Raw genomic sequence first — 13,500 nt, 5'->3', positions numbered from 1 at the left:
CACTTCATACAAGAACAAGATGAATTTCATATTTAAATCAACTTTTAGCAAAATTTGAAGGCACGAGAAAATTATGTCAAACAATTGATCAACAATATGAAGAAAAAAAAAAATTAGAATTACATTATTACATTTCATGTGTTGAACAAGTATTCTATCTTACTAATTTAATCACATAAAATTGTACACAAATTTAATATACAAAAGAATTACAACACTATGTTATACACAAAATATATAGCAATAAACATAGGAACAATGGACCTTTATTTATTGAAACCACATTATGGAGATGAAATTTCATAAAGATCTACGTGAAGTTGATACGAAAAGATTTCTTCACCTGTCGAAATTAAAAATAGTACTTTCATATAAATTTGTCTTATCTTGATTTTTACAAATTCTCACCCCTGGAACAAAATTATTTTTGAACAAAAATTTTTCCCTTTAAACAAAATTATATGCTGTCATTTGTTTTTATACTAAATATTAACAAAAATGTATTTTTTACTTTTTCTTTTCGCATACCATATTACCTATTTTATAACAGAATCGAACATTCGGGATCCAATTTACAATGACTCATATTTGTTTACGCATTTACAAACTTTAAGAATAATATATTTTACTGTGAGATTTTGAATAAATAATTCACAAAGAATGAATGCTAAAGTTATTGCATTATGTTTCATTTATCTTAATTATTGCGCGCGTTCATATCATTAAATCAATAACATACAGTTATTTTGCGCAACAAATAAAACTTTTACGTGAAAAAATGTTTGAGTCACTGTATTTCCATCATAGCTCTCTCTATGTGTACTTTTCCTTACTTCACGCAGAAAAGCCCAGATATTATCACAGTTTCTCTTCCGCGTTGAAGTAACTTACAATTAGACACAACACTTTGTTTCCTCTTCCCCTGTAAATATTGTAATTCTAATAAAATGCTACTAATCATGGAAGCTACCAAAACATTCACCGAAATTACTATCATTCTTCTAATTACCATTAAATTCAATCTTGTTGTCTCTTTTCCAAAATTTGATTTCGTCATGAAATATTACAACACCAACCTCGTTAACCCTGGACTGACATATTTTCAAAAATGTTGTAACTTAAATATTGGAACTATCTACCAGAAAATTATACACAATTAATCCATAAATTAATAGAAATAAACCTTTTTCCACGATTTTGAGAAAATGCGCCAATGTGATGTCTAATTCGTGTGAAAATTAGTATATAATTTCATGGAAAACGTTTCGGTGGCACCCATTTTGTTAACCAGGCAATATCTAAGCAAGGTCTCATCTCAATATGAATCATTCTGATGGCCGGAAGACTACTCGAATATAAGCATAAAGAAGCATAAATTTTCATTTCTGAACCTTTAAAACTTCTTTCAACACACATTACAGTCATTAGTTACTAAATTAGAACGATAAATTATTTTTTCGAATCAAAATGGCATGTAATAGTTACAATAAATGTTTAAGACATTAGCTTCTACTGGACAAAATTGAAATCCATTGTGATTGTATGTACATTACGGAAGCTAAATAAGTTTCACTTTACACGTTCGTTAGAATTCTCATTTTGCATGTCTAATAAGAAACTCAGTTTTAATTTATATTTAAATATAAAGAATAGTACAATGCGTAAAAAAAGTTCAATGATTTCATTTTCTATTTCATATTTAGAAAATATATTATAGCAAATTAATAATTGTATGATTTATTACAAGTGACTGTTCAAATGAGTGTTATTAACGAAAGTGTTAAATACAAACCAGCTGGACGTAGATAAGGGTGTCCCATGCAACTGGGCCAAGCTACAGCTCTAAAATTGTATAAGATAGAAGAAAAGTCTTGGAAAAAATTAAATGATGTCGAATGGAACATCATGTGATGCAAGTGTCGGTACCGGAAATGAAGCGGTTCCAAAGATTTCAAGGTTGTCTTCTCTTTATAAAACAGAATTAGATACATAACTTTCTATACGTCAATCGAAGCGTCTTTTTATTATCTACAAAAAAGTATTAAAGTACCTGGGTTAAAAATTGGTTAATTAAAAAAATATCTTAGGGAGAGACAGGTAGAGTCTGGTGGTCTCTCCCTCGGATATCTTTTAAACCATTCAATTTTCGACCCTTCATACTTTTTTATACAGAAAAAAAATACGCTTCGATTGACATGTAACAAAGTATACAATTCCATAAAAATTTGTTAGACCCTAAGCTCTCCCTGTCTCTTCCTAAAATATCTTTTGAACTAATTCATTTTCGACCCAAGTCCCTAATACCTTTTCATACAGAATAACAAAATGCATTGTTTGACGTTTAAAAAAATATATAATCTTCTACCATTTTAGAGGCATAGCTTATCCCAGCTGTATGAGACGTCTTATACACTGCCAACTAAAAGTTTGGAATCACCTATTTATCAAATATTTTATGGACGATATAACGAATGAGTTGTAATTCCACAACTACTTTGAAGTTTTGCTATTTTTAAAACATTGAAGTCTGAGGATACCACTTCTGGACCTTGGCTTATTAATAACTGAGTCTTTTACAATCAGCTTCGTAGTAACTTTGCAAGTCAAATTTTACGTAATATACAAAAACTTGATTTACATTACTCATACACATCCAAATACTTTGATAATTGTTCTAATAATTTTAAAATAATATACATGTGCAATAAGAAACCATAGGAAATCTGATTATTTTAATTACAACTAAATGCAAATATCTCAGTTTCTTGCAACATTGAAGAACGAAAGAAAAATGGTTTTAGTAAGTAAAGCCGCAAAATTTAATAAAAATTGTTTATTTTTTGTAGATCTCTGTGATCTATGGTTTGTACAGCGGTTCCAAACTTTTGGCAGGCATCGATCACTTAACGATACAGGCTACATGTAAAACAGACAGAAAACACAATAGTGCGACTAGCGTTTAAAGCGCCCGATATTAACACAAATCTTGTAAATGCGTAAGTATGGAAGCTTGAAGCCCGAAAGCCCCGTTTAAACGTAACAACAAAGTTCATTCGTGCCATACAAAATAACGTCTAGGCCTTATAAGTAGGAATCTGTTATCAGGTAAATTGAACTTAAGAGTTTTACCACATAATAAAACTTATATAATATTTTTATATATATTAAATATTTTAAATAACTGTATATCTGTATTTACGTATTCGTGTGTCTGTATTTAATAATACATATATATTATATGATAATCATTCTCTATATAGAATTTGAAAAATGTGCTTCTACGCAACAAGTGATTTGTTTTTTTTTTTCTTTTTTTTTCATTGATTAATCTGAGGTCCTGTTACTCCCTTTTTTTCTACTCTTATCTTTCACCTAATATATCAATATCATATATACAGAGTGCTCACCAGTGTTCTGACAAAAAATATTGAATACAAAAACTGATCTATTCCAAACATGCAATATCCAGGAATTATATTTACTTTTAAATAAAGTCAATAACATCCAAAACAGCAATGATGGTATTAGTTAAAATTTAACAGTGATATGGTGTTATTAATGAAAGTTAAAACAGTCTTCTTTTTTTACTGAATTTTCTGCTACTTGTTGTTTTTTGTTTGAAATAGAAACATTTTTGTATGAAATATTTTTTACAAGCTGAACATCCTGTTCATTCAAAACAATAAAAACTAAATAACATTCGTGAAATGAAAATTGTTTACATATTTTGTAAATTATAAAATATAAATGTCTTTAAATAACAAACAAATAAATAAATAAATAAAGAGCTTCTCAGTGACAATCAATGACAAATACCGAATTAATATCATCACGATCCAGGTTGAATTCTAAGATTTTGATGCTGTTAACAATGCATGTGTACTTACTTATGTCTACATGTATGTACTACTTTTCTAATCGTTTAGATTTATGCTCGAATCCGATAGTTGCATGTCACTTAAATATTATACTATATAGAGTTCTCATATGCTACCCTGTGCTTTAGAATCTATCAAGACGTTGAAATGCGAGGAAGTTACATTTTGAAAGGTTCTTCAACAAACCTTAAAGGTATTGAATTTCCTTTCTTTTTTTCTATTAAGGTTTCTTAAACCTTTGAATATTCGCGTCGACTTTTTAAAGAGACAATACAATTCAGTAATATTTTGGTCTGTTTTGCTGGCAACGAGGATACCACTCTAAAAGATAAAGTAAAATATTGCTTGTAAACAAAATTCAGTTCAATTTCAGGTTTAACTATTAATCTGATTATGTAATAATGATTGAAAGTTGATAATTTGATCTCTGGAATACCTCTAATTTCTTTATCTTTCAGAGATATTTCCCTTACTTCCCCATCAACCAAATATATTGAACACATTGGCACTTGGATTAATTAATTTTAATTAATTGTACAATTTCTAATGTATTTGGTATGTATACTACCATCCAAAGTTTTAATTGCACTTATTAATTTAGATAAAATTATGTACAATACAATGGAATTTCTGTATTTTTTTAAATTTTGGTAGGTGATTTGTAGAATACATACAAAAATAAAATGTGAAACTTTAATCAATTTAAATGCATTAGAATAATAATATATCCAATGACTATACAAGAAAAGAATCATAATTAATAGGTAAAAAAAAATTTGCTATGATCCTTTAATTTTATATACAAATAAATTGTATTTATGTACTGATTTTAGTGAAAGCATATCTTTCACTTGTTGTATTTAATAGGTTTATGAAAAGGGATACCATACTTAGAAATACTCGCTATGCTGCTGTTATTTCTGAAAGTACAATCAAACCTTCGGACGGTATCATATATTTATACTTTTTTAGCTCTCCCAATTCTGTGGATATACACATTTATGACCCACGAATAAAGTCGGCAACTCTGTTTGAAACGGCAATATACTCTGATAAACATGTAATATTTCCTATGACAATGTTTTAACGACACATTGATTGCGTTTCAATAAATACTGCCAAATTACTTTCTGCTTTCAATGTTAGATATCACATTCTACGATTAAATTGTTTTGCTGACTACACCCAAGGCTTCATTTAAAGCTTTTCATGGTTCTATCTATTTTAATTCGGATCCTGTCCGATAAGATTTGATATTCGAGGACCTTATTGTTACAATAATTAAACTACATAACTATTGCAAAAATTATGATCTCTCATATTGTGAAATGTATTGTTTTGCTATGTAATAGACTTTTAAAGAATCTACGCGTGTGCAAATGAAAATGGCACCAGTCTTAGGATCACTGAACTGATTAATCTTGTATAGTATTGAGAATGGAAGGCTTCCCTGGGGAAAATGACAATTGCCCCCCCCCCCCCCCCGGGCTTGGCCGGATTTTTGGGTTTCAGAGTTCATAGTCCTCGCCATAGAACTCCCCAGATTTCCAGGTTCCCGATCCTCCTCGAAGGCTTTCCCTTCCTCAAGTTCCCATCACTTTTCACAAGCGGTCCCTATAACGCCATTTTCCTTAGGGAAGCCTATTGTACTCGATACTGTACATTAATTTCTCAACCTCGTACTTAAGCAATATAAAAGAATAATAGTTGCATGTAAATCCTATAAAATTTTCAAAATCACATAAAACTAATAACAGTACAAATGGATATAAATATTAGATTAATAGTTTTGAAAAGGTATACGTTCTTTATAAATGCAAAGATTGTAAAAAGTGTTCTCCAAACAGCTGTCTCAAAATGAATTTTCATTCATTAGGTGTATAATTTTTGAGCGATATAGAAATGATTTAGAAAGCGTGAGCGTACTGTATTATTGATTCCTACCGTTTAAAGAGTCATTCGTACTAACTATAATTTCCTTAATTAAAATGCACTTGGTGCATCTTACTATCATAAGTTTCAATCACAATCATACTTTCTGATGATCGTAAGACAAATGATTGATTTATGTCGCATTTTCAATGCGACATCTATTAAGTGACCCCGGAAAATAAAACTAAATTGTTCACTGAATAATTATTATGCAATTTTCGCGCTTGATTTATATCAAGCGCGTTAATTATTTTAAATCAATAAAAATAGTTGGTCCACCTTGTATAGAAATGCTGCATAAAATAGAAATTGCAAAAAAATTACACTACTCTTACGCATAACATACTATGCGGAATGAAAGGAAAAGCAATGTTCAATAAGGATATTACACATTAGTGGGTGGATCCATAGCGCAAATGATAGATTTCATCACGCTAGCAGCAGCTAAGGACGCATAGGGCTGCCATTCTTTTATACGGGAGCCATCTTTGTAATCAGAAATACCTCGAATAACGGCGAAACTTTCACGGCAATTACCCAAAATACTTTCAACTACCGCGTCCATTTCTGCATCGAATGCGAGGGCTCGAAAACGAGCCGCAAATTTCTGCCTAAGTTGATCGTCGCGAGCGATATGTCTACCGGATGCCACTGGAGCTAAATGAATGCGTGAACAACCATCCACCCTGTAACATAAGAACACTTATTTCTATTATTTTATTAAAAATTTTGAAGATCAATACTGTGTAAGGTTTTACGAAACACATATGTAACTATAAATCATCACAATACTTGAAAACAATCAATTTATTTTAAAATATGTATGATAATAACCTTTTATTTACAGCATCGGAGGGCGCAGTAGGATGTGCAACTTCAATAACATCTCTTTCACCAATAGCCATGTATAATTTATCAGATTCCGGCGGTGGTGCTTTAAAATCATGTTCCGTTTGATTACTTAATGCATCTAAACCTTCTTTCAGGTACTTTTGCCATGGAGGATTTGGTTCATTCTCCGACTGAAAGAATTACAATTTGTAAATAACATAATCAATACCATTATATTTTTAATAGTAAAAGACACTTACTTGGTCTCTAAGATTGGCAGCAATTTCTTGAAGATATAAATTTGGTGGGCAGTATTCTTTGGTTTCAAAATGATAATCACCACTTTCGTTCGTCTTTGCACTTTCACAATAAGCATAGATGTACTTTTTATTAACAGGAGCAGGATATGAAACAACCACGTCACCGAGTCGTACATGTTTATTATAATCTGTATAATGTGGCACACCTCCTCCAATTCCGATTAGAAAAACGAAATCCACTTTTTGAAATGTACCTAGAAATTATTCAAACTTGATTATTTAAACGTTAATTATTTATACTTGAAATTTATTATAAACAATGTTAATCATAAAAGGAACAAACTGCTTAAATGTTACCTAATAATCTAGTAGTTGTATTTCCTGCTGCAGTCATTGCTTCTCTTGTATGACCTACAGTTGGTAGCTTTGTACATACAATTCTGTGTGCACCAATATTACCTAATGTATAAACATTTGATTCACCTATAACAAAAATTGTCTCATGTTACATGACTCAAATTTTATACAACTGAAAATTCTGAAATCTGTGTATAGTACAAGTGCATTGTGCTGCTATCAATAGACTGGTATCAAATCTGTGTTATATTGTGATTAAATTGATTAAAAACGAATCATTCCAAATAGATGCAATTGTGTTCAGTAACCATTATCAGGTATGCAATTAAATTTATCAATAAAAAATTTATTAGTACATCAAATAATTTCATTTTCTTTATGGTTGTATTTATTCATAAATACATGGTTATTTAAGATATAAAATATCTATTTTTGCATATTCAAAGATGTATAGTGCAAGATTGTTGCTATATCTTGAAGAAAAAGTTTACAAAATAAAATATTAATAACATAATAAAATTAAAAAATTGATATTTATGTTATTAACCGGTTTTTTTTATATAAGAATAAAAACAATAATTATAAAAAGTTAGTACCAGTCATAAATAAGAATAAAAACAAATAAAATAACACATAAACGAAGGACATAGAAATAGCAGATGTAATTTGTGATAACCATGCCCGTTTAATATGTATGTGCGATAGACATAATGTAGTTCACTAACATTGCTGAAAGAATAAATGTTTTAAATATGGGAACATGATACATGAGATGATGTTTGAGCGATTCTATTGTAACATAACAAAATGTTGTATTTGTCATGTAACAAATATTTAAAAAATACCCATTAAGGTACATTTTGTACGGCACAATGGCTCTGCAACGATTCTTAGAAACAAGCAATTGGCAAGCTGTAACGTTAAACGACATTGAAACGAAACAAAAAGAAACTATATTACAGACTACTTTACCGAAACGGCATATCACTCGCGGTACTCCGTCTGTCGCATCAGGTGAACTTGCCGTACCTAAAGTTTCATGCGTAATGAACTAATGTTCTCAATACTTTTAACGCTTTTACCATTGATTACCACGCGATATTAACACTTTACTGGCCGGGGAGTTGCACGAGTAACTTTTATTAAGGCCAGTTCTTTGTATCAAGAATTGACAAGAAATGATTGTTGCTCCAAATTTATAAATATTTTAGAAGAAGGTAGAACCAAGTGATAAATAAATATCACGGGTTTATCCCGACAAATGTGGTGTTAGATACTATTAACAGTTGACTGTTAATGTAAATGATTCCATTGTAGCATTTTCCGCCAATAAAGTGTTACAATTAACATAATTATTTCAAAAACTAGTATTCTATACAATGTAAAATACAGTAAATATTTTTCAAAACACAATATTTGTTAAATATTTCAATTTAAACTTTAAATTTATTATATAAAATATAATAAAAACTAAATCAGACTAATAAAAAAAAAAAAAATGCAATCAGAGTATCAATAATAAAATATTGCTTTATCTTTGAAAATATAATAACAGCATGTTCTGTTTATTTGCATTGGAAGATAAAAACAGTAATTAATGTCTTGAAGACAAATTATTATTTTGTGTTCCTTCTATGTAACTGTATATTATTAACATTGATTTATAAACTGGATGTAAAAGAAAAGAGTAATTATTAGATAATAATAAGAATATATCTTACCAACAGTTGTATAACGAACAAACGTCTCTTTGTTTTCAATCATTGAATCAACTGCCAGTTTCTCACAATACTGTGCAGTAATAATTGCTATAGTTGGTTGTTTTGCACTTGCCATAGTTGGCATTTGTTTTACGACCTAAAACCAAATAATAAAATACTTTGTTATAAAAATTTTTGATTATAAAACCAGTTAAAATATTCAAATAAAATTTACTTGAACTTGAGTATCTTGGTGCACAACTCTAGTGAAAGCTCCATGTTCCATTGCTTTAACAACACCCTTTTCTTGTAATTCTTTTAACTTTATTTCAACAGCAGAAGGATCCCACCCATGTTCTCTATAATAAGTATAATCATAATATTAGCATTTTAATTTTTATGCATCTAGAATATTGATTGAAATATAGTTTCTAAAAATCTTACTTTGCCATATCAGTAACTGTTACTGGATTTGGATAAGCTGACTCAATAAGTTCTAATACTTTTTCTAATGTCAGTTCAATTACTTGTCCCATAACTGTTTCATCTGTTGACACTATTAAATAAATATAAAAAAATATTAAATACATCACTTTGTGATGTATCAGTTATATGCAAATAATTTTTATGAATAAGTAACTACAATTTTTGTAACTGCATATGATACATTGTCTGCGTTTGCCATATTATAAATGGTGAAGAACTACTTTCAATTTAAAATAAGAAGGTAACTTGTAATACTAATGCCTTTTGTAGTATTACTGACACAGAAATTAAATCTACTTATCTCATATGGCAGTAACCATGAGAACAAGGTAAAATCTTTAAATAGATGCTATATAGCACTGTGCTAAATTGTAAGACAGTAACGAAATCATTGCCAAGTTTACACTAAATCTATCAAAAATAAATTCTGGAAGAGACAATGTGAAATATTAAATTTTTTTAATTAATATTAAACACATCAAATGATACTATATTATTCATACAATTAGTTGTATGGGTTAAAACTTTGTACCTCATTAGACAAAGAATAACAATATTGTATTTATAACCATGCACTTAAATAACAAGCATCATATACTTCATAAATAATTTAAATAAAATGGTTCAAAATAGAATGTATCTTTCTACTCAATGACCAAAAATAAAAATTTTGATTATAAATTCCATTTTTCCAATTTACGATTGAATCACTACAAATTTCAATTTTAATTGTTGACTGAATGTGAATCAAATAATAAACATTTAAAATCTGTGTTATTATGTAAAGCAAAAGCTAAGGAGCATGAAGTGTTAAGCCAATATTGTTATGGTTACTACTTTGTTGTGTGAAGCAGTAAAATATATATCTACCGGTCAACATAAGACAGAGCTACTATTTTATTACTTTGCATTTTAAACAAAAATTTTTTGGAAAGAAACATCTTTGTATAATTCCTGACCGGCAAATATTAAATTGTTATTGTTTTCGTACAATAGCCTGCATGTAAAAAAATTATATAAACATAAACAAATTGTGATAAAGTATGCGATTTTTTTCAACAACTCCAACCTGATTTCCAAATAATTTTCTTATATGGAAGTGTCAATTGTATGTGACCAGTATCAGCTGTGAATAACAAAGATTAAAAATAACATTTTTATTTGATATCAGAAAAATTATACAACATGCATAAGAAAATCTGCACGAGTAACATGATTAATACAAATTTTAAGTGTGCATTTCCTTCAGTTGTAATGTACACTTGAGACATACTCCTCCAATATCTTTCAATCAAGTACCATTTAGTTCAATGAGTCTAATCAAATAAATCTTGATGCTACTCCCTACTTGAGGATTATTTTATTAAAATGAGAAGAAGTATATGTTATTGAATAATAAAGCCAGTGAAACTAGATTTTGATATGAAATTAATTTCCAATTATCTATCCAGTATATTATTACTTAAAAAAGACAAATTAATTTATTGTAACTGAATGTATTACTTACATGGTCTAGTTGGAAGAGTTATTGGTTCTTCAAGCTGTCTCAATTCTACTTCTATCTTTTTAATAGTGGGGTACTTGTGTAACATTAATTTCATTATTTTTTTTATAAAACCAACATAATCTGTAAAAAAGAAAACATAGACTTTACTAAAATCATTATATGGAGATAGTAGTACAGTTTTAAATGGTTTCAATACTAAAGATGAACAGAAATTATATCCTGGTACAATTGTTAATGAATAGTAGGATTAACTACATATAATTATACCTCTAAATCATTATAAATAGTTAAAATAATTTTTACCTCTTGGAAATTCTTGTGGACTCACTAATTCCCTGAAAAATTCTTGTGCTACACTAGGATGTTCACTCTCTGATAATGTACCAGAAAACCAAAATTGAAGAGTTCTTGATTCCTGCGTGTGCTTTCCAGTTTGAGCACTTACCAAAAATACTCTGAATTGTAAACAAAGATGTGCTGGATGAATTTCACCATTTGTAACTAAGAAAAAATATATAAAATTAATTTTTTGTACATTGAAAATATTTTAGCACATTGAAAAACTATAAAACATTTATATACCAGAAGCTGCTTGCTTATTAATAACTATTCCTTTATGATCCCCTCCAGCAATGTGAACATTGTTTTCATTTCCATTTTCTGCTGGTGGTTCTAAAACTTGCCTTTCTATTATAAGTGTTGTAGAATTTGCAGTTTTACATTTTGGTGTCATGACAATGTGTTCTGTCAAAAAAAAAATATTACTTAAACTATTTAATGTATTATAACTTCACATAAAGATTTAAGCATGACAAGTATGTAAATTCTTTTCATCTATTTTAATAAGATAGTGTAACATATGGTTGCAACAAGAAAAAAAGAACACTTCATGTTGTTAAATTTTATCTTTAAAAAATTTAGTTTAGAATAAATAAAAATTTTTAAATAAATTTTTATACACAAACCTGTCTTTTTATTATCCATCTCGGTCATTGTTTTTCTTATCTTTTATCTTTATTCTGATAGCTATTTATTTACGATTTCAGAAAATAAAAAATAGTTAATAAATATCACTGAAGCTTAATATACTACGTGATACTACGAGTTCAAACTCTGTTCAACTAACGACGGTCAGTCTTCTACTGTGCGACTTTTTAACCGCCTTTCCTTATTGTCCCACCACAGAGCTCGGTGTGGCTCGGTGTTTGCGCCTGTCAAAATGAGAACTCTATATAACCTCTTTGTTCTGTTTGATTAGCATTTCCTCACGTAAACAGGGCAAGAATAATTTCTAATGGGTAATGCATAACAGAAAAATGCACAGTGTCTATTGATACATAAAATGGGCGACGCTCAACGATCGGCTTGAACACTATCGTTAAAACAATTATCGATCGAAATAGTGACACATGACACCGCCCTACGCCATACTTATATCAACGAATATATATACAGTGACTATAGTCACTGCTTATATTTAACTATGACGTGTTATTTCAATTACGTCATCTATGGTTTTTCGTAAACGAAAAGATGCATCACATCTGTTAAATTGTGACGTCACATTCATCATTATATATACCGCAGTTCACCAAAGTCCATAACTGCGAAAAGACCAATTTTCGTTCTTCACGCATCTCCAGTACGCATCTTCGCCCTGATTGGCGATACTCCCAAACGAAGTGGAAAGCGATTAGCAGAGAGCTCGCTGCGTTCCTCCACCATCTTCCAACCTGCGCGTCGCAGTTATGGACTCTGGTGAACTGCGGTATACATATATGTTTATATTTTATGATTTGTATGAAATTATTATTATTATTATTGTCAAGTGAGGCTAGCCAGGCACTCAGTCCTTGGGGACCATTGTACCCGGGCCGCTAGGCAGCCTCCTTACTGGCTGTACCTTGGCAGCTGGGCTTCTGTTGCAAAATTTAGAAGCACCGGCACCAGGCCAGCCGAAATGCTTAATGATGAGGGTTCCAAGGTCCTCAGGATTGATCCTCTTTGGGCCCTTAGTTCCCTGCATCTTAGAAGTACGTGGAGAGGTGTTTCGTCCTCCTCCTCACACCTCGGGCATGTCGATTCCTCTATGAGTCCCATGTGTTTCCTCGTGTACCACTGATTTGTATGAAATAATTAATACTATTATTGCTGATTAATAAACAATGGAGTTGAATAAAACTTGGAAGTAATTTATTAATAGATATCATTCATGAATGCAAATGTAACGTGATCATGTAACGGTAACTTTCTACTGTTATCATACTCCAATAAACCATAAAGTTGATTACGGTAATGTGTCAATAGATGCATTCAACCTGATATGAATTAAAAATAGATCGGAAAAGTCACCCAAAACCCAAAGTACTATATAGGTGTATGCGAAAAGTGACGTAGCATAGCATGCCGTTAGTTGGATGTAATAACTGAGGTGGCGCTGAAATCAGTTTCTGTTCGGCCTAATTTTCGATGAAACGTTGACTGTTTTACCAACGCAGAATTCGAAATTCGGGCTCCACGCTAGCGTCACCTGAAAAAATCATTTGCTT

The 13,500-nt window shown here is 30.2% G+C and overlaps 1 protein-coding gene across 9 annotated transcripts; it reads right to left on the bottom strand.

Annotated features, from left to right (window-relative positions):
• Positions 1-178: 178 nt before the first annotated feature.
• LOC114876098 lies at positions 179-12,572 on the bottom strand. Of its 9 annotated transcripts, XR_006830168.1 has the most exons (15): positions 11,917-12,572; positions 11,534-11,695; positions 11,255-11,452; positions 10,952-11,071; positions 10,514-10,570; positions 9,403-9,514; positions 9,194-9,317; positions 8,980-9,115; positions 8,231-8,287; positions 7,259-7,384; positions 6,902-7,155; positions 6,645-6,832; positions 6,315-6,496; positions 1,010-1,091; positions 179-922 (listed from the first exon to the last, which is right to left on the bottom strand). XR_006830168.1 is itself a non-coding variant. In XM_029187175.2 (14 exons), exons 1-14 carry the CDS (start codon positions 11,942-11,944, stop codon positions 1,119-1,121), a joined length of 1,761 nt encoding a protein of 586 aa, XP_029043008.1. In that variant the 5' UTR covers positions 11,945-12,572; the 3' UTR covers positions 179-1,118. The 9 variants fall into 9 exon arrangements, 7 of the variants coding, with proteins under 7 accessions (XP_029043008.1, XP_029043009.1, XP_029043007.1 ...); XR_006830163.1 differs by having other exon boundaries at positions 1,010-6,496; XM_029187175.2 differs by having other exon boundaries at positions 179-1,135.
• Positions 12,573-13,500: the final 928 nt, after the last annotated feature.

Source organism: Osmia bicornis, chromosome 2 (assembly GCF_907164935.1).
Source record: "Osmia bicornis bicornis chromosome 2, iOsmBic2.1, whole genome shotgun sequence".
Taxonomy (NCBI): domain Eukaryota; kingdom Metazoa; phylum Arthropoda; class Insecta; order Hymenoptera; family Megachilidae; genus Osmia; species Osmia bicornis.
Note: the sequence above shows the minus strand (reverse complement) of the source record. Positions and strands in the feature narration are given on the sequence as shown.

Bases quoted from the DNA above. Each gene is read 5' to 3' on its own strand.
- LOC114876098 (XM_046289033.1), bottom strand. From the start codon at position 11,944: ATGACCGAGATGGATAATAAAAAGACAG. The intron at 11,696-11,916 runs GTTTGTGTATAA...TTTTTTTGACAG, and splicing joins GATGGATAATAAAAAGACAG to AACACATTGTCATGACACCA. The intron at 9,116-9,193 runs GTAAATTTTATT...ATTTGGTTTTAG, and splicing joins ACCAAGATACTCAAGTTCAA to GTCGTAAAACAAATGCCAAC.